This window comes from Lepidochelys olivacea (assembly GCF_965140295.1).
Source record: "Lepidochelys olivacea isolate rLepOli2 genome assembly, chromosome: 9".
In the NCBI taxonomy this organism is placed as follows: Eukaryota; Metazoa; Chordata; order Testudines; family Cheloniidae; genus Lepidochelys; species Lepidochelys olivacea.
Genome location: NC_140419.1, coordinates 57,418,406 through 57,431,613, shown reverse-complemented (window position 1 = coordinate 57,431,613; position 13,208 = coordinate 57,418,406). Strand labels below are relative to the sequence as shown.

Sequence of the window (13,208 nt, the reverse complement as noted above, 5' to 3'; positions counted from 1 at the left end):
CACAAGCAAACTCATGTCATGTGCATTACTCGAGTCGATATCGTTGGAGCCCTCATTGTCATTTTGCATCATAAGGAATAACTTGACTGCCAAACATGACGTGCTGGCGAGACTCATCATCATACTCCTCAGCAGTTCGGGCCCCATTCCTGCAGACCAAAAGGGAAGACCGCGCACACAGTACAGAAAATCTTGAAAGATGGCGCCAAATGTGGATGGAAGCACAGGGATTGCTGGGATGTGAACTGATGCATCACTGGGCATTGGGACAGGACCCGCCCCCTTCCCACAAGCCACAGCATCAGAATGGGAAGAGGTGCTCTGTGGGATAGCTGCCCATAACGCACTGCTCCCAATGCCGCTGCAAATGCCGCAAATGTGGCCACGCCAGTGCGCTTGCAGCTGTCAGTGTGGACAGACTGCAGCGCTTTCCCTACTGTGCTCTCCGAAGGTGGGTTTAATTCAAAGCGCTCTACATCTGCAAGTGTAGCCATGCCCTTAGAAAAAAGGTTAAGGTGTAAATTGATAGAATGGCCAGAACCATGAGTCCTGACTCCTAGTCAGTCCCCTACACTGATCATAAGTGAAATGCCCTGTGGGTATGTTTGTTTGGTTTTTTTTATTTATTTAAATTTTTTTTTGTACAAGTGCTTCCATTTCATAAGTGTGTGTTTGTTTCATCCTGCAAAAGAATCTTGAACGTCTGTGCTGCAGATGCCAATTTATCTGCCCGACATAGAGGAAGAAAGCAACAACCTGTTAAGGGATCATGACAGGAGTTAAGGCTACTTGAGCTTTTAGGGAACCTTACTAAACAAAGCGTTCTGTCCTTGAAGTGTTCCTGCACGTTTAATAAAACTGCAGTTCTGTTAGAGAAGATGGGTGAAGTAATGAGAGAAGAGTCTTATTTCTTTAAAGGACAATATCGAGTCTTACATGCCATCACAGATGTGCTATCTATAATATTGGGGAAAATATCTCTGCAAAGATGATGGCAAACAGAAAAAGGTCACTATAGCTTTTGTCCTTTTTGGCTAGCCTTTTTCTTGCAAATCAGAGATGAGAACGGTGCATGCTGAGAGAGAAGCATTCAAAGCCCCTGAGAGCTTGCTTGCTCACTTCCTCAAGCTGATAGGGCCTTGAAGCTACATAAGTAGACAAAACAGCTACACAGTGAGGATAAGCGGGAAGCTTGCTGGATGCTATGCAGGTAGCGGGGCTAGTGCTGAAAAGCCAACAGTGAGTGACTGTGCAGTACTGTTGCAGGGAGAAGGAAGCTGCAAAAAAAGGCTTCATGAAAGTTTATTAATGGGATGTCAGTCCTACTGCTTAAGCCTAGATTTATATCCTAACCAGGTTGTTCCCTCTAGGGGTAAGAATGACAGGTGGGGGTGACTGAGGCAAATACAAGCACTTCTTGAAATGTAAAGTGGCATGGGGAAGTGGGGAGCCCATCAGCACAGCTTAAAGAAGCAAGAAGGACACCAGTGCAGCTGGTAAACGTATGTATCAAGTTGCAGTCATTCAGAGACCCTAATTAGTTCTGCTTTGAGCAACCAGTGCAGAGCAAAGGAGCAGCAGGAGTAAGACTAGCCCTCCACCTCTAGTGGGTGGTGAGGCTGAAAGCCCATTAATTTGGGTCTGAAGATTCCCTATCATAGACCAAGAGGGAAGTGAAAGAGGCAAATTCAGTGAACGCAAGGGCACTGGAGGGAAATAGTGCTGTGACTGGCTGACACATGCTGGAGTGCCCTTCGCCCTGCCCTGCTTATTCCTCTGTTTTCATGTAAGAGGCCAAGGGAAAGTGAGTGTGGGCAGCTCTTGTGCATCTGCAATTTCATCAATTCAGGGTGTCTTCTCTGGGACTCGGGTTTGTAAGCTCTTCCATTTAATAGCATATCTGATTTGCCCTCTTTCTCTGAAAGTCTGCTTCAGCAGCCTGGAGTGCTCTAAACCTTTCATTGCTCTGCTCTCCTGCTTATCTGCTCTTGTGCCGTACCTATCACATTAGCTTTGCCAGTGATGCAGGCTTGAACACCTGTCTGTTCCCACAAATGTCTCTATGCTGTTTTTGCTGATTTTCGGCATGGAATGCCATTTCTGACTTAATCGATAAATCCACTACCCTATTCTTCAAATCCCTCCTCATGACACATTTCTTGTGATGCCATCATGAGTTGGCAAGCTTGCATGGCACTCAGCACTCTTTAATACAATGAGATCAACTCTCTCAGATTTCAAACCACTAAGCTATGGAATAACTAACCTGTGTAACACTGTGGTCTTAGCATCATTGCCCTTCTTCCTGCTTTCTCACATGCCTACTATAGGCATACTCACCATCTAATCTGAAGTGAGATTCAGCAAGTATGATTACCAGGACAGAACTATATCTCTGTCTCTACAGTGGCTGACCCAGTGGAACCTTGATCCTGAGTGGGGATATCACAAACATCAAATATAAGCCCATGTGCAGAATTAAGTAAAAAAAAAAAAAAAAAAAAAGTCATTTTATGCCCATATTGCTAGAGCAGACCAGGGCTTGACTTGATAAAAAGGTGGTGATAGTTCTTTCAGTATATGCTTTCTGGGTCCAAAAGTTAAAGGCTGCTTTATGGTCTGGTGTCTGCTACTTCCTCTGTATGTGCCTTTCTCCTGTTTTCATGCATAATGACTCTGCACCTGGTGGGGAAAGTGCTGGCCAAAAAGATGTTGCTGAAGTGCAGGTTGTATCAGGTTGTTTTGTCCATGCTGCCACCTATGATGGATACTGATGTGATCCTTGATTGCATGGAGTCATTTCAAGTCTCAGTAGCTCTGTATATGCTAGGGCAAGGGTCAGCAAGCTTTCAGAAGTGGTGTGCCAAGGCTTCATTTATTCACTCTAATTTAAGGTTTTTCGTGCCAGTAATACATTTTAATGTTTTTAGAAGATCTCTTTCTATAAGTCTTTAATATATAAGTAAACTATTGTTGTTTGTAAAGTAAATAAGGTTTTTAAAATGTTTAGGAAGCTTCATTTAAAATTAAATTTAAATGCAGAGCCCCCCGGACCAGTGGCCAGGACCCGTGCAGTGTGAGTGCCACTGAAAATCAGCTCGCGTGCCTCCTTTGGCACGCGTGCCACAGGTTGCCTACCCCTGTGCTAGGGAAGTGGTCTGTTGCTGTAAACAACAGTTGGTACCAAGTTTCAAATTCAATGCTTGTTTCTTGTAACAGTGTACATAATGCAGAAGGGACGAAACCAGCAGTTTTCAATGCTTCTGTTGGGAATCTGGTACCTACCGCTATTGTCAGGAATGGCTTATTTTCGTGCTGTAGATGGAGTCCTGTTGTATTAACTGAGATGGAATATGTGGGCCTAAAGAGTTAAAGGTGTTAACATGACCCTGAAATTGTCCAACATTAAACAGTTTAAACAAGGCTTGGTATCCAGTGACCTCAGCCTGCTCTGTACCATGGCAAACACACCATGAAACATTCTTTTAATCTTTTATTAAAGGTGGGGGGGGCAGTTAAAGCATTTGAAATGTATGTAAAGTATTAAATAAGGTTTTCATTTTAACAGTAACCCTTGTTGCCTTTCCCTTGAGCTCTAGAGAGTCTTCAGAAAGGAAAAGAAACCTTATTTGACCCTCTTTCAGATGGCATCCAAGATAACAGTACTTTCTAGGGAAAAGAGAAGAAGTTAGCTGAGATGGAGGAAGTGTTGTTGTTAAAGTCCGATCTAGTTTCCTAAATGACAAAATGAGAGACAGGACGGAAGAGAAAAGAACAGTAAAGATAGAAAACGCAGCTGCTGTCTCTGGTGTTGACGCTCACTGCTGAAAAACCCAGGCACAGCACATGGTCTGATCAGCCACCTCAAGACCTGGCAAACTTGTATTAGCATCAGGCTGTTTAGATCATTGCATTTAGCTGCCCCTCTGGTCACAGGCTTGCAAAATATACAGTCGTGGCTAGCCAAGCCAGACTCTAATTAGGCAGAAGGAAAAAGAGAAGAAATAAAGAGGGGAAGAAAATGGGGGGGGGAGGGGAACGAGCATGCAGCAAGTGACAGTCTTACATCCCAAGTTAAAGTTTCCCCAAGCCAATGGCTCATGGGGCTTATGTGATTAAGACATGTCAGTTTCATAGCCAGTGGTACCCAAGGGAGTAATGTGGCCAGCAGCACATCCAACTGCCTTGGCTGCCGTAAGCCGCTGGATCATTTGGCCACTGTGTGAACTGGAGATGGCCTTTCAGTGTGAGATCAAGTGAGACTCAAAAGCACAACTTTTGGGGTTGTAGTTGAGTAACTTAACCATTCAGCCACTGCACTGACTCGCATCCCAGGTGGTAGTTGGGTTTAGCTGCAGCTGGTAGAGGTGGAGGTACTGATGTCATCGGAGTCCTCTGTCAGGACATCTCTCAGGTTAGGATGAAGATGATCTGGGGGTCCAAGAGACAATGGGGGCAGCAGCCAACATGGTGAAGCTCATTCCCCTTTTTTCAGTCAGCCAGAGTTGCGGTATCCTCCTCCTTTTTTCCCAAAAAAAGTCTTTCCTTTTAAGAAAAGGAGTACTTGTGGCACCTTAGAGACTAACAAATTTATTTGAGCATAAGCTTTCGTGAGCTTTTTTTTTTTTTCCACTCGATTACAGACCAGAGAGATTGAAGTGTTCTCCAACTGGTATTTTCCACTGAATGCATCCGATGAAGTGAGCTGTAGCTCACGAAAGCTTATGCTCAAATAAATTTGCTTGTCTCTAAGGTGCCACAAGTACTCTTTTTTTTTTTTTTTTTTTTTTTTTTTTGCGAATACAGACTAACATGGCTGCTACTCTGAAACTTTTCTTTTAAGGACCCCAAAAGAGAGCAATGGGTAGAATACCCATCCCGTCATTATTTTGTTTAGCAGTTAGGTCTAACTTCTGACACACCAGTTGTGGTCTCACTGTTCTTGTATACCAGGCATGATTTTAACACAGTTCTGGAATTGTATCTGTAGGCCTCTTTGTTTGGATTAATTCAGTCTTTGTCTCTTTTGAACCTTTTCCCATCATTTGGTGGTGGTGTGATATTTTATGAACATTGAATCACTTTTTACAGTGGAACTCACAATTAGGGTCAATTTGTAGGCCCAGTTATCACAACAATCCACTGAAATGATAGATGCTAGGTTTATGGGCAAGGAGGCTAGCGCTGAAAGTGCTGTAATTTGGTGCCTTTTCTTGGCCTTTTACAGTTTAAGGCCTAGAATAAAACACCTCATCCCCACTGAAAGGAAAGTGCCAGGGAAACTAGCACAATCCTGCTTCCAGTCTGAACAGGGATTTGATCCCTTGGCATTCTCAACGCTGACCTTCCAGTCATCCCGGTCACTTTCGCACACAGTCCTCTGGCTCTGCCACCCGTGCTTCCCAAGTTCAAATCCATGGTGATGCACACAGGATTTGTTTCAGTGGCTGAGTACAAGATGGATGACATTGGAACTCTCCAGGTGGAAAATGAAAAATAGTAGGCTCCCTTGCAGGGTCAGGAGGCGTTCCCTTTACATCTGCTCTAAGCAGAAAAGAGGCTTATGGATGTACTGGAATTGGCTGGTCAGAGAAACCACCTGAGCAGATGTCACTGCTGCACCCTAACATGGGGTTCCACCTTTTAAATATTGGGTCTCTGACTGCAGACTAAAGTGCTGATATTCCACTGATTAACACAGTCTGCTGTCTCAGCAGCTAACAAGTACTTCTCTACTGTCTTGATAGACTGAGCATAGCCCCAGTTGCTTGAATGCTTAAACCCTGCCGCAGGCTGAATTTGATATATTCATAGGATGTGAGGATACGTGGTTATCTTCCCACCAAGGGATGCAGTCTGAGGAACATTCAATCTAATTTTAAAAGATGCAGAATGGCATGCTGTGAGTGTTTTGTTGTGGGAGTCCATGCATGTTGATATTTGGTTTGACTAAAGCATATGTACTTCATTAACTGCCAGACCAAGGGATGCTACTGGGGAAATGTATATGGCAGTTCCAGAACTGTAAGCTGCTGGTGTCTCTCCTGTACTTTGAATCCATAATTTACTAAAATCAGGAAACCTCTTTAAAACAACCAGCTAACCCACAGAGATTTGTGTGCATGCATTAGAACGGGTGTTGGTGCATTGTGACCACTACTGGTACAATAATCATAGTCTTGCTGCTAATGTTGTGCTCCCCTTGTCTGTTATGAGACAGGGGGCTAGCCTTTGCCCCAAAAAGCTTAGTCTGAGATGGTCTTTCCATTGTATGTAGCAAGTCGTGTGCAATTCTAACTTGGGAAATGTGAAATTGTGACTCTCCTGTGAGAATTGAAAACTTAGTTACCTAGAAGCAAACTCCTTTGCAACAAATTAACTGCATGTAGTCCCATGATGCATGACCTGTATCAAACTGGAATCTTGTAGAGAGGTCAGCATACTTCTACCTATCTTATTGAGTGGTGCCTGGGGAAGAGGAAGAAAGATGGGCTGCAGGTAGTGGCATCCGGTAGAAATATTGAACAGTCTTACTCCTTCCCTGCCCTCTATGCCAAAAATTGAGAGGAGCTGTTAAAATGGAATTACTGTGCTCTGCTGAGAGGGATCCATAGAGGACGTGTTATGAGTCCCCTCATCCTGTGTGTATTGTGTCTCTAGCTAGTGTGAAGCAATGGCCATCCTGTTTGCTGTTGTTGCCAGAGGCACGACCATCCTTGCCAAACATGCCTGGTGTGGAGGAAATTTCCTGGAGGTGACGGAGCAGATCCTGGCAAGGATACCATCAGAGAACAACAAACTCACCTACTCACATGGAAAGTGAGTAATGCTTTGTTTTCTGGGGTTGTGGAGAAGGGGGAGAGAAGGGACCTCCTGTGGGGAGAAACTGAGTTTGGGCCATTGCTACTTAGTGAGGTATTGAGACCTGAGAAGGGCATTGCTCCCACCCACCTTGTTTCTTATGTTAAAAATTCAGGTCTTGAATGCCCTGTGAAGCTCTGAGAAATAGTTGGATTAAGACATCACATGTCAAGATTGAAAGATGAGTAATTGATCTAACCACACTTTCTGAAATGGTGCTGAACATGGGATGCCCTGGGCTGTACTTGCAGTTATGCAGAGTGTAAGGGCACCAGGTTTGCTGCACTGATTGCTGACACTTCTCGGCTACCAATACATTTAAGATATCTCATTCCTCAGGCAGTTCTTGGAGACTGATCCCTCTAAGACACTAGTGGAGTTGGTATTATCCTCTGGTATCGCTAGGAGGATCTTTGTACTAGGAGTCTGAGATTCCTTGGATATTCACAGAAATAGTCATCAGCAATGGGGGAGGCCAGAAGGGTGTGACTGATTATGTGCAATTTTGGCTTTGGGCCATGGAGAGAGAAATCTGTGTGGCATAAGGCTTTACTATAGATTTATTTAACCTTTCCTAAAGTATGCTGACTTTACAACAGTGCATGACCCAAACTGCCAGGCACAGAACTATGGATGAACCGCAATGGCAAAGGTCAGGTGGATGGTTTCCCAAAGTTCAGGGTGTTTCATTTCAATTGCATCTCAAATCTAGATCTCTAATCTAGAGTAACCCAGACTTTCCCTCATACTGTCAAAGGCCATGGGTCCAAAACTTGTTATCCTTGGTGCACTTTAGGATTCCAAGTGTGCTTTCAGGTAACAACTGGCTGGACCTGCCTGCTCCATTGTTACACACAGGCTGTCCAACAAAATTTGTAGGAATCCCACAAATTATAGCTCTAACTGGGGAGGACTTTGACTGGGAGCACTGCAAAGTGTTGTATTTTAGGGATGTGTCCCACTGAGTTGGCCTAGTATCTGCTTGGCAGTTTTCAATTTTTACAAAAATACTAAATCTTAATCTTGAGGACCGCTCACATTCCTTACTCCAATCCTTAGTTTCTACTTAAAACCAAGCTGGGCAGTTGGCTAGCTGTGCCTCCATTAGTATATTTGATGCATGCTAATTGGGCTAATTCCTGATAGAGAGGATCTTGGCTTGACAGTCTGTCTCAACTGCTCAGGGAGCTCAGATAAGGCATAATGATTACTAGCAGACATGTCTGCTTCCCAAGTGTGCTATGGGTTACATATGACATGCAGCAGGAGTGTATATACCCCAGGCCTTGAGGGAGCTAATCTTGGAAGTGACTGAAGATATCAGCTGGGGGGTTGGTGCCTATAACTGGGGCAAGGGAGGATTATTGCTTTATTAAACACTTTGCTTGAATGGGGTGAACTGCATTTCCCAAACTTTCTAAACTACTGCAGTAGGATAATGCACAGTGCGGGCTTGGAGCTATTGGGCAGCACTGTGACTAGCCACACTCTGCATTCAGTATGAAACCGCCTCCCCAGCCAGAATCACAGGGGTTCCGTCCTAGCAATCTAACTCTGCAGTGTTTGTATGCCCATAACAAAATGGGGAGAACCACCCCTAGATTGGCACTCCTCTGTCCTGCTGTCCTTCCACGGGAGAAGGAAATGGGCAGATTGGCTCTAATTCCATACACCTCCTTTTGAAGGGTGTTTGGAAGGTGTGACGTCTTCTTACTTGTGTTCAAAATCCTCCAAACAGCCCTGCTCCCCTACTTGGGAGCAGGCAATTCCTTCCCTCCCCTGGGACAGAGCAAAGATCATGGCTTGGGGCTGGGAAGATGCAGTTCAGTTCTGTCCAGCTGTGGTACTTGAGGTCACCTGAGCAGGGCAGCTGAGGTGGCCTGAGGAGAGGGCTTAGCATTCAGACCTTAGGTAGTTACTTTCCACTGGCTGTAGAATCTTTGGGGTGTTTCTGCCCAGCGTCCTCGCCCCCACAGACAGGGAGACCTGGGAATGCTCTTCCCCTGTGCCTGAATGTCTGGAGTTTCTGTTTCTAAACCAAAAACAAACTCAGAGAAAATAGCTGAAGCCTGGTGTGCCCCCATTAATGCAGAACTTTAGGAGTGAATGCCTGATCTTGCTGCACCCCACTCCTGAAGCAAACACACTGTGGTTTCAGGGGTCCCTACCAAATGCTGTTTAGCACCTGGACTTCCCGATGCTATCCAGTCTCTGCTGCTGCCATGAAGGAGGCTTCTGACATAGAAGGGATGGGGTTTATTCCCGTTTTGGGAATAGGGTTGGGCTTTTAGGGGCTCACAATCTCACCAGGAAAAATCTTAACCATGTCCAGAACTCCTAATGGGGATCTATCAGAGTGTGTGTGTATGCGCGTGCACGCAAACACACAGGTGAGGCAGAACTGGACAAATTGTACTAGGTAGACTGCATCTCTCAGGAATGTTGTGAGACTTAATTAAAGGCTTGTCAATTGTTTTTTAGATCCTTAGATGAAAGAGGCTGTATAATAATTCAAAAGTATTACTAAGATGCCTTTCTAAAACCTGGGAAGTACACTGCTGTTGTACTCATTGTAGGTGTTTAATAATGCAGAACATCAGGCTTGCTTAAGTGTGTCAGTCTAGGTGCAAATCAAAAAATTAAGAATGAATGCAAGTCTTAGAGCAATGTGGCTGCTCGCTATTTCCAAGGAGTTCCACAGTTAGTTAAATGCAGCGTAGCAGTCAGAGGATGCCAATCACCATAGAGCTGTTTGTGTAAGCAGCTGATGGAGGCCTGTGGATCATGTGCATTTGAAATTGGTTTAGTAAAAACATTAACTGGGTTATTGATACAACTTCTGTCGTGGTAGCACCCAGAGAGCTGAATCATGAACTTGCCTCCTTGTGCTAGAGAATCATGGAAGATTAGGGTTGGAAGAGACCTCATCTAGTCCAACCCCCTGCTGAAAGCAGGACCAACCCCAACTAAATCATCCCAGCCAGGGCTTTGTCAAGCTGGGCCTTAAAAGCCTCTAAGGATGGAGATTCCACCACCTCCCTAGGTAACCCAATTCCTGTACTTCACCACTCTCCTAGTGAAATAGTTTTTCCTAATAGCCAACCTAGACCTCCCACACTGCAACTTGAGACCTGGGCCAGAAGAGTTTACGATGGAAATTTCATTGCTTCATTAAGCAAATGACTGTGTGGACACACTAGCTATACTTTTTCAAGGAATTTATGTTGTCTTACTTTGGTAGGCATGATTGTTTGCTTTATACTTTGGCTGATAAGATTGAATACACAATCTGTGGAAGTCCCTTGATGGTTTTACCTTGGTATGTTAAATGATCAGTACAGTGCATAACTTTAATACATCTGCAGTTAGGCATTGCCCCAGTTGGCTATTAATCCAGGGGTGCCCAAATGTGGGCTGTGAGCCACATATAGCCACTGGGATACCAACATGTACCACTGCCCACAGCTGTTATCTTTAGTTCTATGCAGGTTACAATACAAAGATCCCAGAAGAAACATGCTGTGATCAAGATGGAGCATTGCATGCTGGGACCTGTTTCTTTTCTGTAGGGTGGCTGCAAGTTGCTCCACTCCTTAATTTGAGTGTGTCTGGCAGATAGCTGTTCGAACACATCAGACATTGGGGTCTTCTACAGCAGTTCATGGAGTCTTGTTTTTTTTCCCCCTTTTTGCAGTTATCTATTTCATTATATCTGCCAAGACCGGATTATATACCTATGTATCACAGATGATGTAAGTATTTTGGATAACGCTACTATGCATACAGCCTGCAAATGATAGCTTTTTTTCTCTGTGCTTATCCATGAAAATCAATAATGGGCACAAATCCATGGGGCTGTTTTCTTTAGTGGCATTCCTGCATATTTACACTGGTGTAACTCAGAACATGGGCCCCTCTATTTAAAGTCAAAGTTCAAATATTTGAGTTCAGTCTACCTCAATATCCAGCTGGTGTATGTATGGGGGGTGACAGTGTCTCCTTCCCACCACACCAACTTCCCCTGCTGCTTTCTACTTGCAAGTGAAAACCTGTGGGGGAGGGGAGGGGGAAGGTTGGTAAGATTCACCCAGCTTTCTCAGCAGGACCAGTACAATAAACCTACAAGGATCAGGTGACTTTCGCTCTGCAGTCATCTCTAAGGCATCCTTAGTCATTAGTACAGTACACTTAAGCTTTACCCTCAACTGTGGAAGAAGGTACAAATGGAGGCTGTGAAGTCTGTTGTCTTTGTTTCCCCTTAAAAAGTAAATGAAGCACAGGCTTGCTTTTGAGCTTTGTATGCCTGATTCCAGTGGGTATCCAGCAAGAAACAGACTGATATTAAAGTGACTGCCCTTAACAAAGAGATTAAGAGGAAGAGGTAGCAAGGCTTTTGCAGGGTTATGCGCAGCGTGGTTGTTCATGTTTGATAAAAGTTGGAGGGTCTCTAAATGGTTACATATCTTAAGTTTTTCTGTAGGCGACCTATCCCACAGTTCCCTAACTAGAACAGTGTTGGGTGACTTGCAGTTTTCTGCCTGCTGTGAATATTTTTTTTTTTTTTTTACTTTTAGAACTTTGAACGTTCCAGAGCCTTCAGTTTCCTGAATGAAATCAAAAAGAGATTTCAGACTACGTATGGTTCAAGAGCACAGACAGCACTTCCATATGCCATGAACAGCGAATTCTCCAGTATCTTGGCTGCACAGCTGGTAAGATACATATAGTCAGAAGGGGCTGTCTAACCAGTCTCGTCTCTCCCTTGTAAACACTCTTGTTGTTGGCTTTAAATCAGTGGTTTTCAACCAGGGGTATGCAGAGATCTTCCATGTAATCAACTCATTTAGATATTTGCTTATTTTTACAACAGGCTACGTTAAAAGCACTAGCAAAGTCAGTGCAAACTAAAATTTCATACAGACAATCTTCCAAGTCCCTAGTCAGACTCCACTCCCATCCTTGGAAAGAGTTCCCCTAAGTAGGGAGGAAAGTGGTGTTTGGAGAGAAAAATGCATGCATACTTTGTAATAGTTTGTGCAGAGCTGTGTTGGGAACTCCTCCTACCTGAACATTGATACGCTTCTCTTCAGCAGGACTAGTTTGTATTTTGACACCTCAGGAGTATGTAGCCTTTCTAGAGCTGGGCACATCTAAGCACTTGACAGTCATAAGCACAGCCTGATGTAGTCTGCTGTTCTGAGACTGGAGAATTTCTTTTAGAATCCACCCTTTGTCACAGATCTTGCTCCAGTCTCAACTTCCATATTGAAAATCTTTCAAGGGGATGTTAAAAATATGAACTGAATATAAAGAGACTGCCCGTAGTCTCAAGTAACATGGAAACAATAACTTTGAGCGATTAACTGCCCCCATTCATTTCAGTTAAATTTTGACTCCTAATGACAGCTTAATAGCAACGCTCTGTTTCTGCTCAAGTGATCCACAATAAAATTCTGCTAATATGCTTATCCAACGATCCTAAACTGCCTCCTGAGCATGGAAAGCTTTCACCCTGCCTCTCTCACCCAGATTCCTTCATAATGATGTTGATTATGCAGATAATTAGCATACTGGAAATGTAGAGTAGCACAAAAGGAAATATAGAATATCATGGGGTTATAGTATTGCTTGTAGTATTCACTTTCCTACTGAATTCAATAAAATCCACCTGTATAATTAAATGAAGCTGTTACAGAATTTCCAGTCAGTTTGCCACACTATAGCACCAGAGAATTTAAGTCTAGCTTGCTGCAGTGTACACAGGGCCCTGATAACAAACTTTGCGATTAACCTTGCAGTTGCTGTTCCCATTTCCCAGCTGAGGATTGAGGCACACAAGAGAAGTGACTTGCCCAAGACTGTACAAAGTCAGAGCTGGGACATAAACTCTGTAATCTTAGCTATGTAATCTTAGCTTTCACCTCAATTTTTATTTTTCCATGTCCCTCTGCCTCCTGTAATACTTAGTACTTGTGTTCTTCACCCATAGATTTCAAGCCATCTACAAGGGTACTGAAGTAACAGGGAAGATAAACCTGAGAATCTCTGGGTAGAACTTCACTTGTAAGCTTTTGGAAATTAGTAGCAAGCCAAAGTAGATGTAGGAAGTGGTTGAAAGCAGCCTGCAAGACCTGTACAGCTAGAACACTGATACAATAGAAATGGTGCTGGTGAAATGCACCTGGACTTGTCGGTGCTAAGATGCTCAGGATGTTGTGTCCTAAGCCTCTTGAAATGTAAAGGAGAGGTTTAGATCAAGTTTTGGTCTGCCCTGTTGGACCCCCAAAAGAGTAGGTGGCTTGAAAAAAGAGCAACTCCTAATCCTGCATACTGCAAAACAAACAGGA

At 43.9% G+C, this 13,208-nt stretch overlaps 1 protein-coding gene across 5 annotated transcripts in view; it reads left to right on the top strand.

The window, feature by feature from the left end:
- The window catches only part of VAMP7 (vesicle associated membrane protein 7), a 49,920-nt gene that overhangs the window by 21,046 nt on the left and 15,666 nt on the right, over positions 1–13,208 (top strand). For 4 of the 5 annotated variants that reach the window (XM_084640261.1, XM_084640260.1, XM_084640264.1 and 1 more), the window contains 3 exons: positions 6,661–6,819; positions 10,556–10,613; positions 11,436–11,573. In XM_084640261.1, the coding sequence (XP_084496387.1) occupies positions 6,674–6,819; positions 10,556–10,613; positions 11,436–11,573 (342 nt within the window). In that variant the 5' untranslated portion in view covers positions 6,661–6,673. The remainder of the gene's footprint in view (positions 1–6,660; positions 6,820–10,555; positions 10,614–11,435; positions 11,574–13,208) is intronic. The other variant, XM_084640263.1, reaches the window with a different exon arrangement.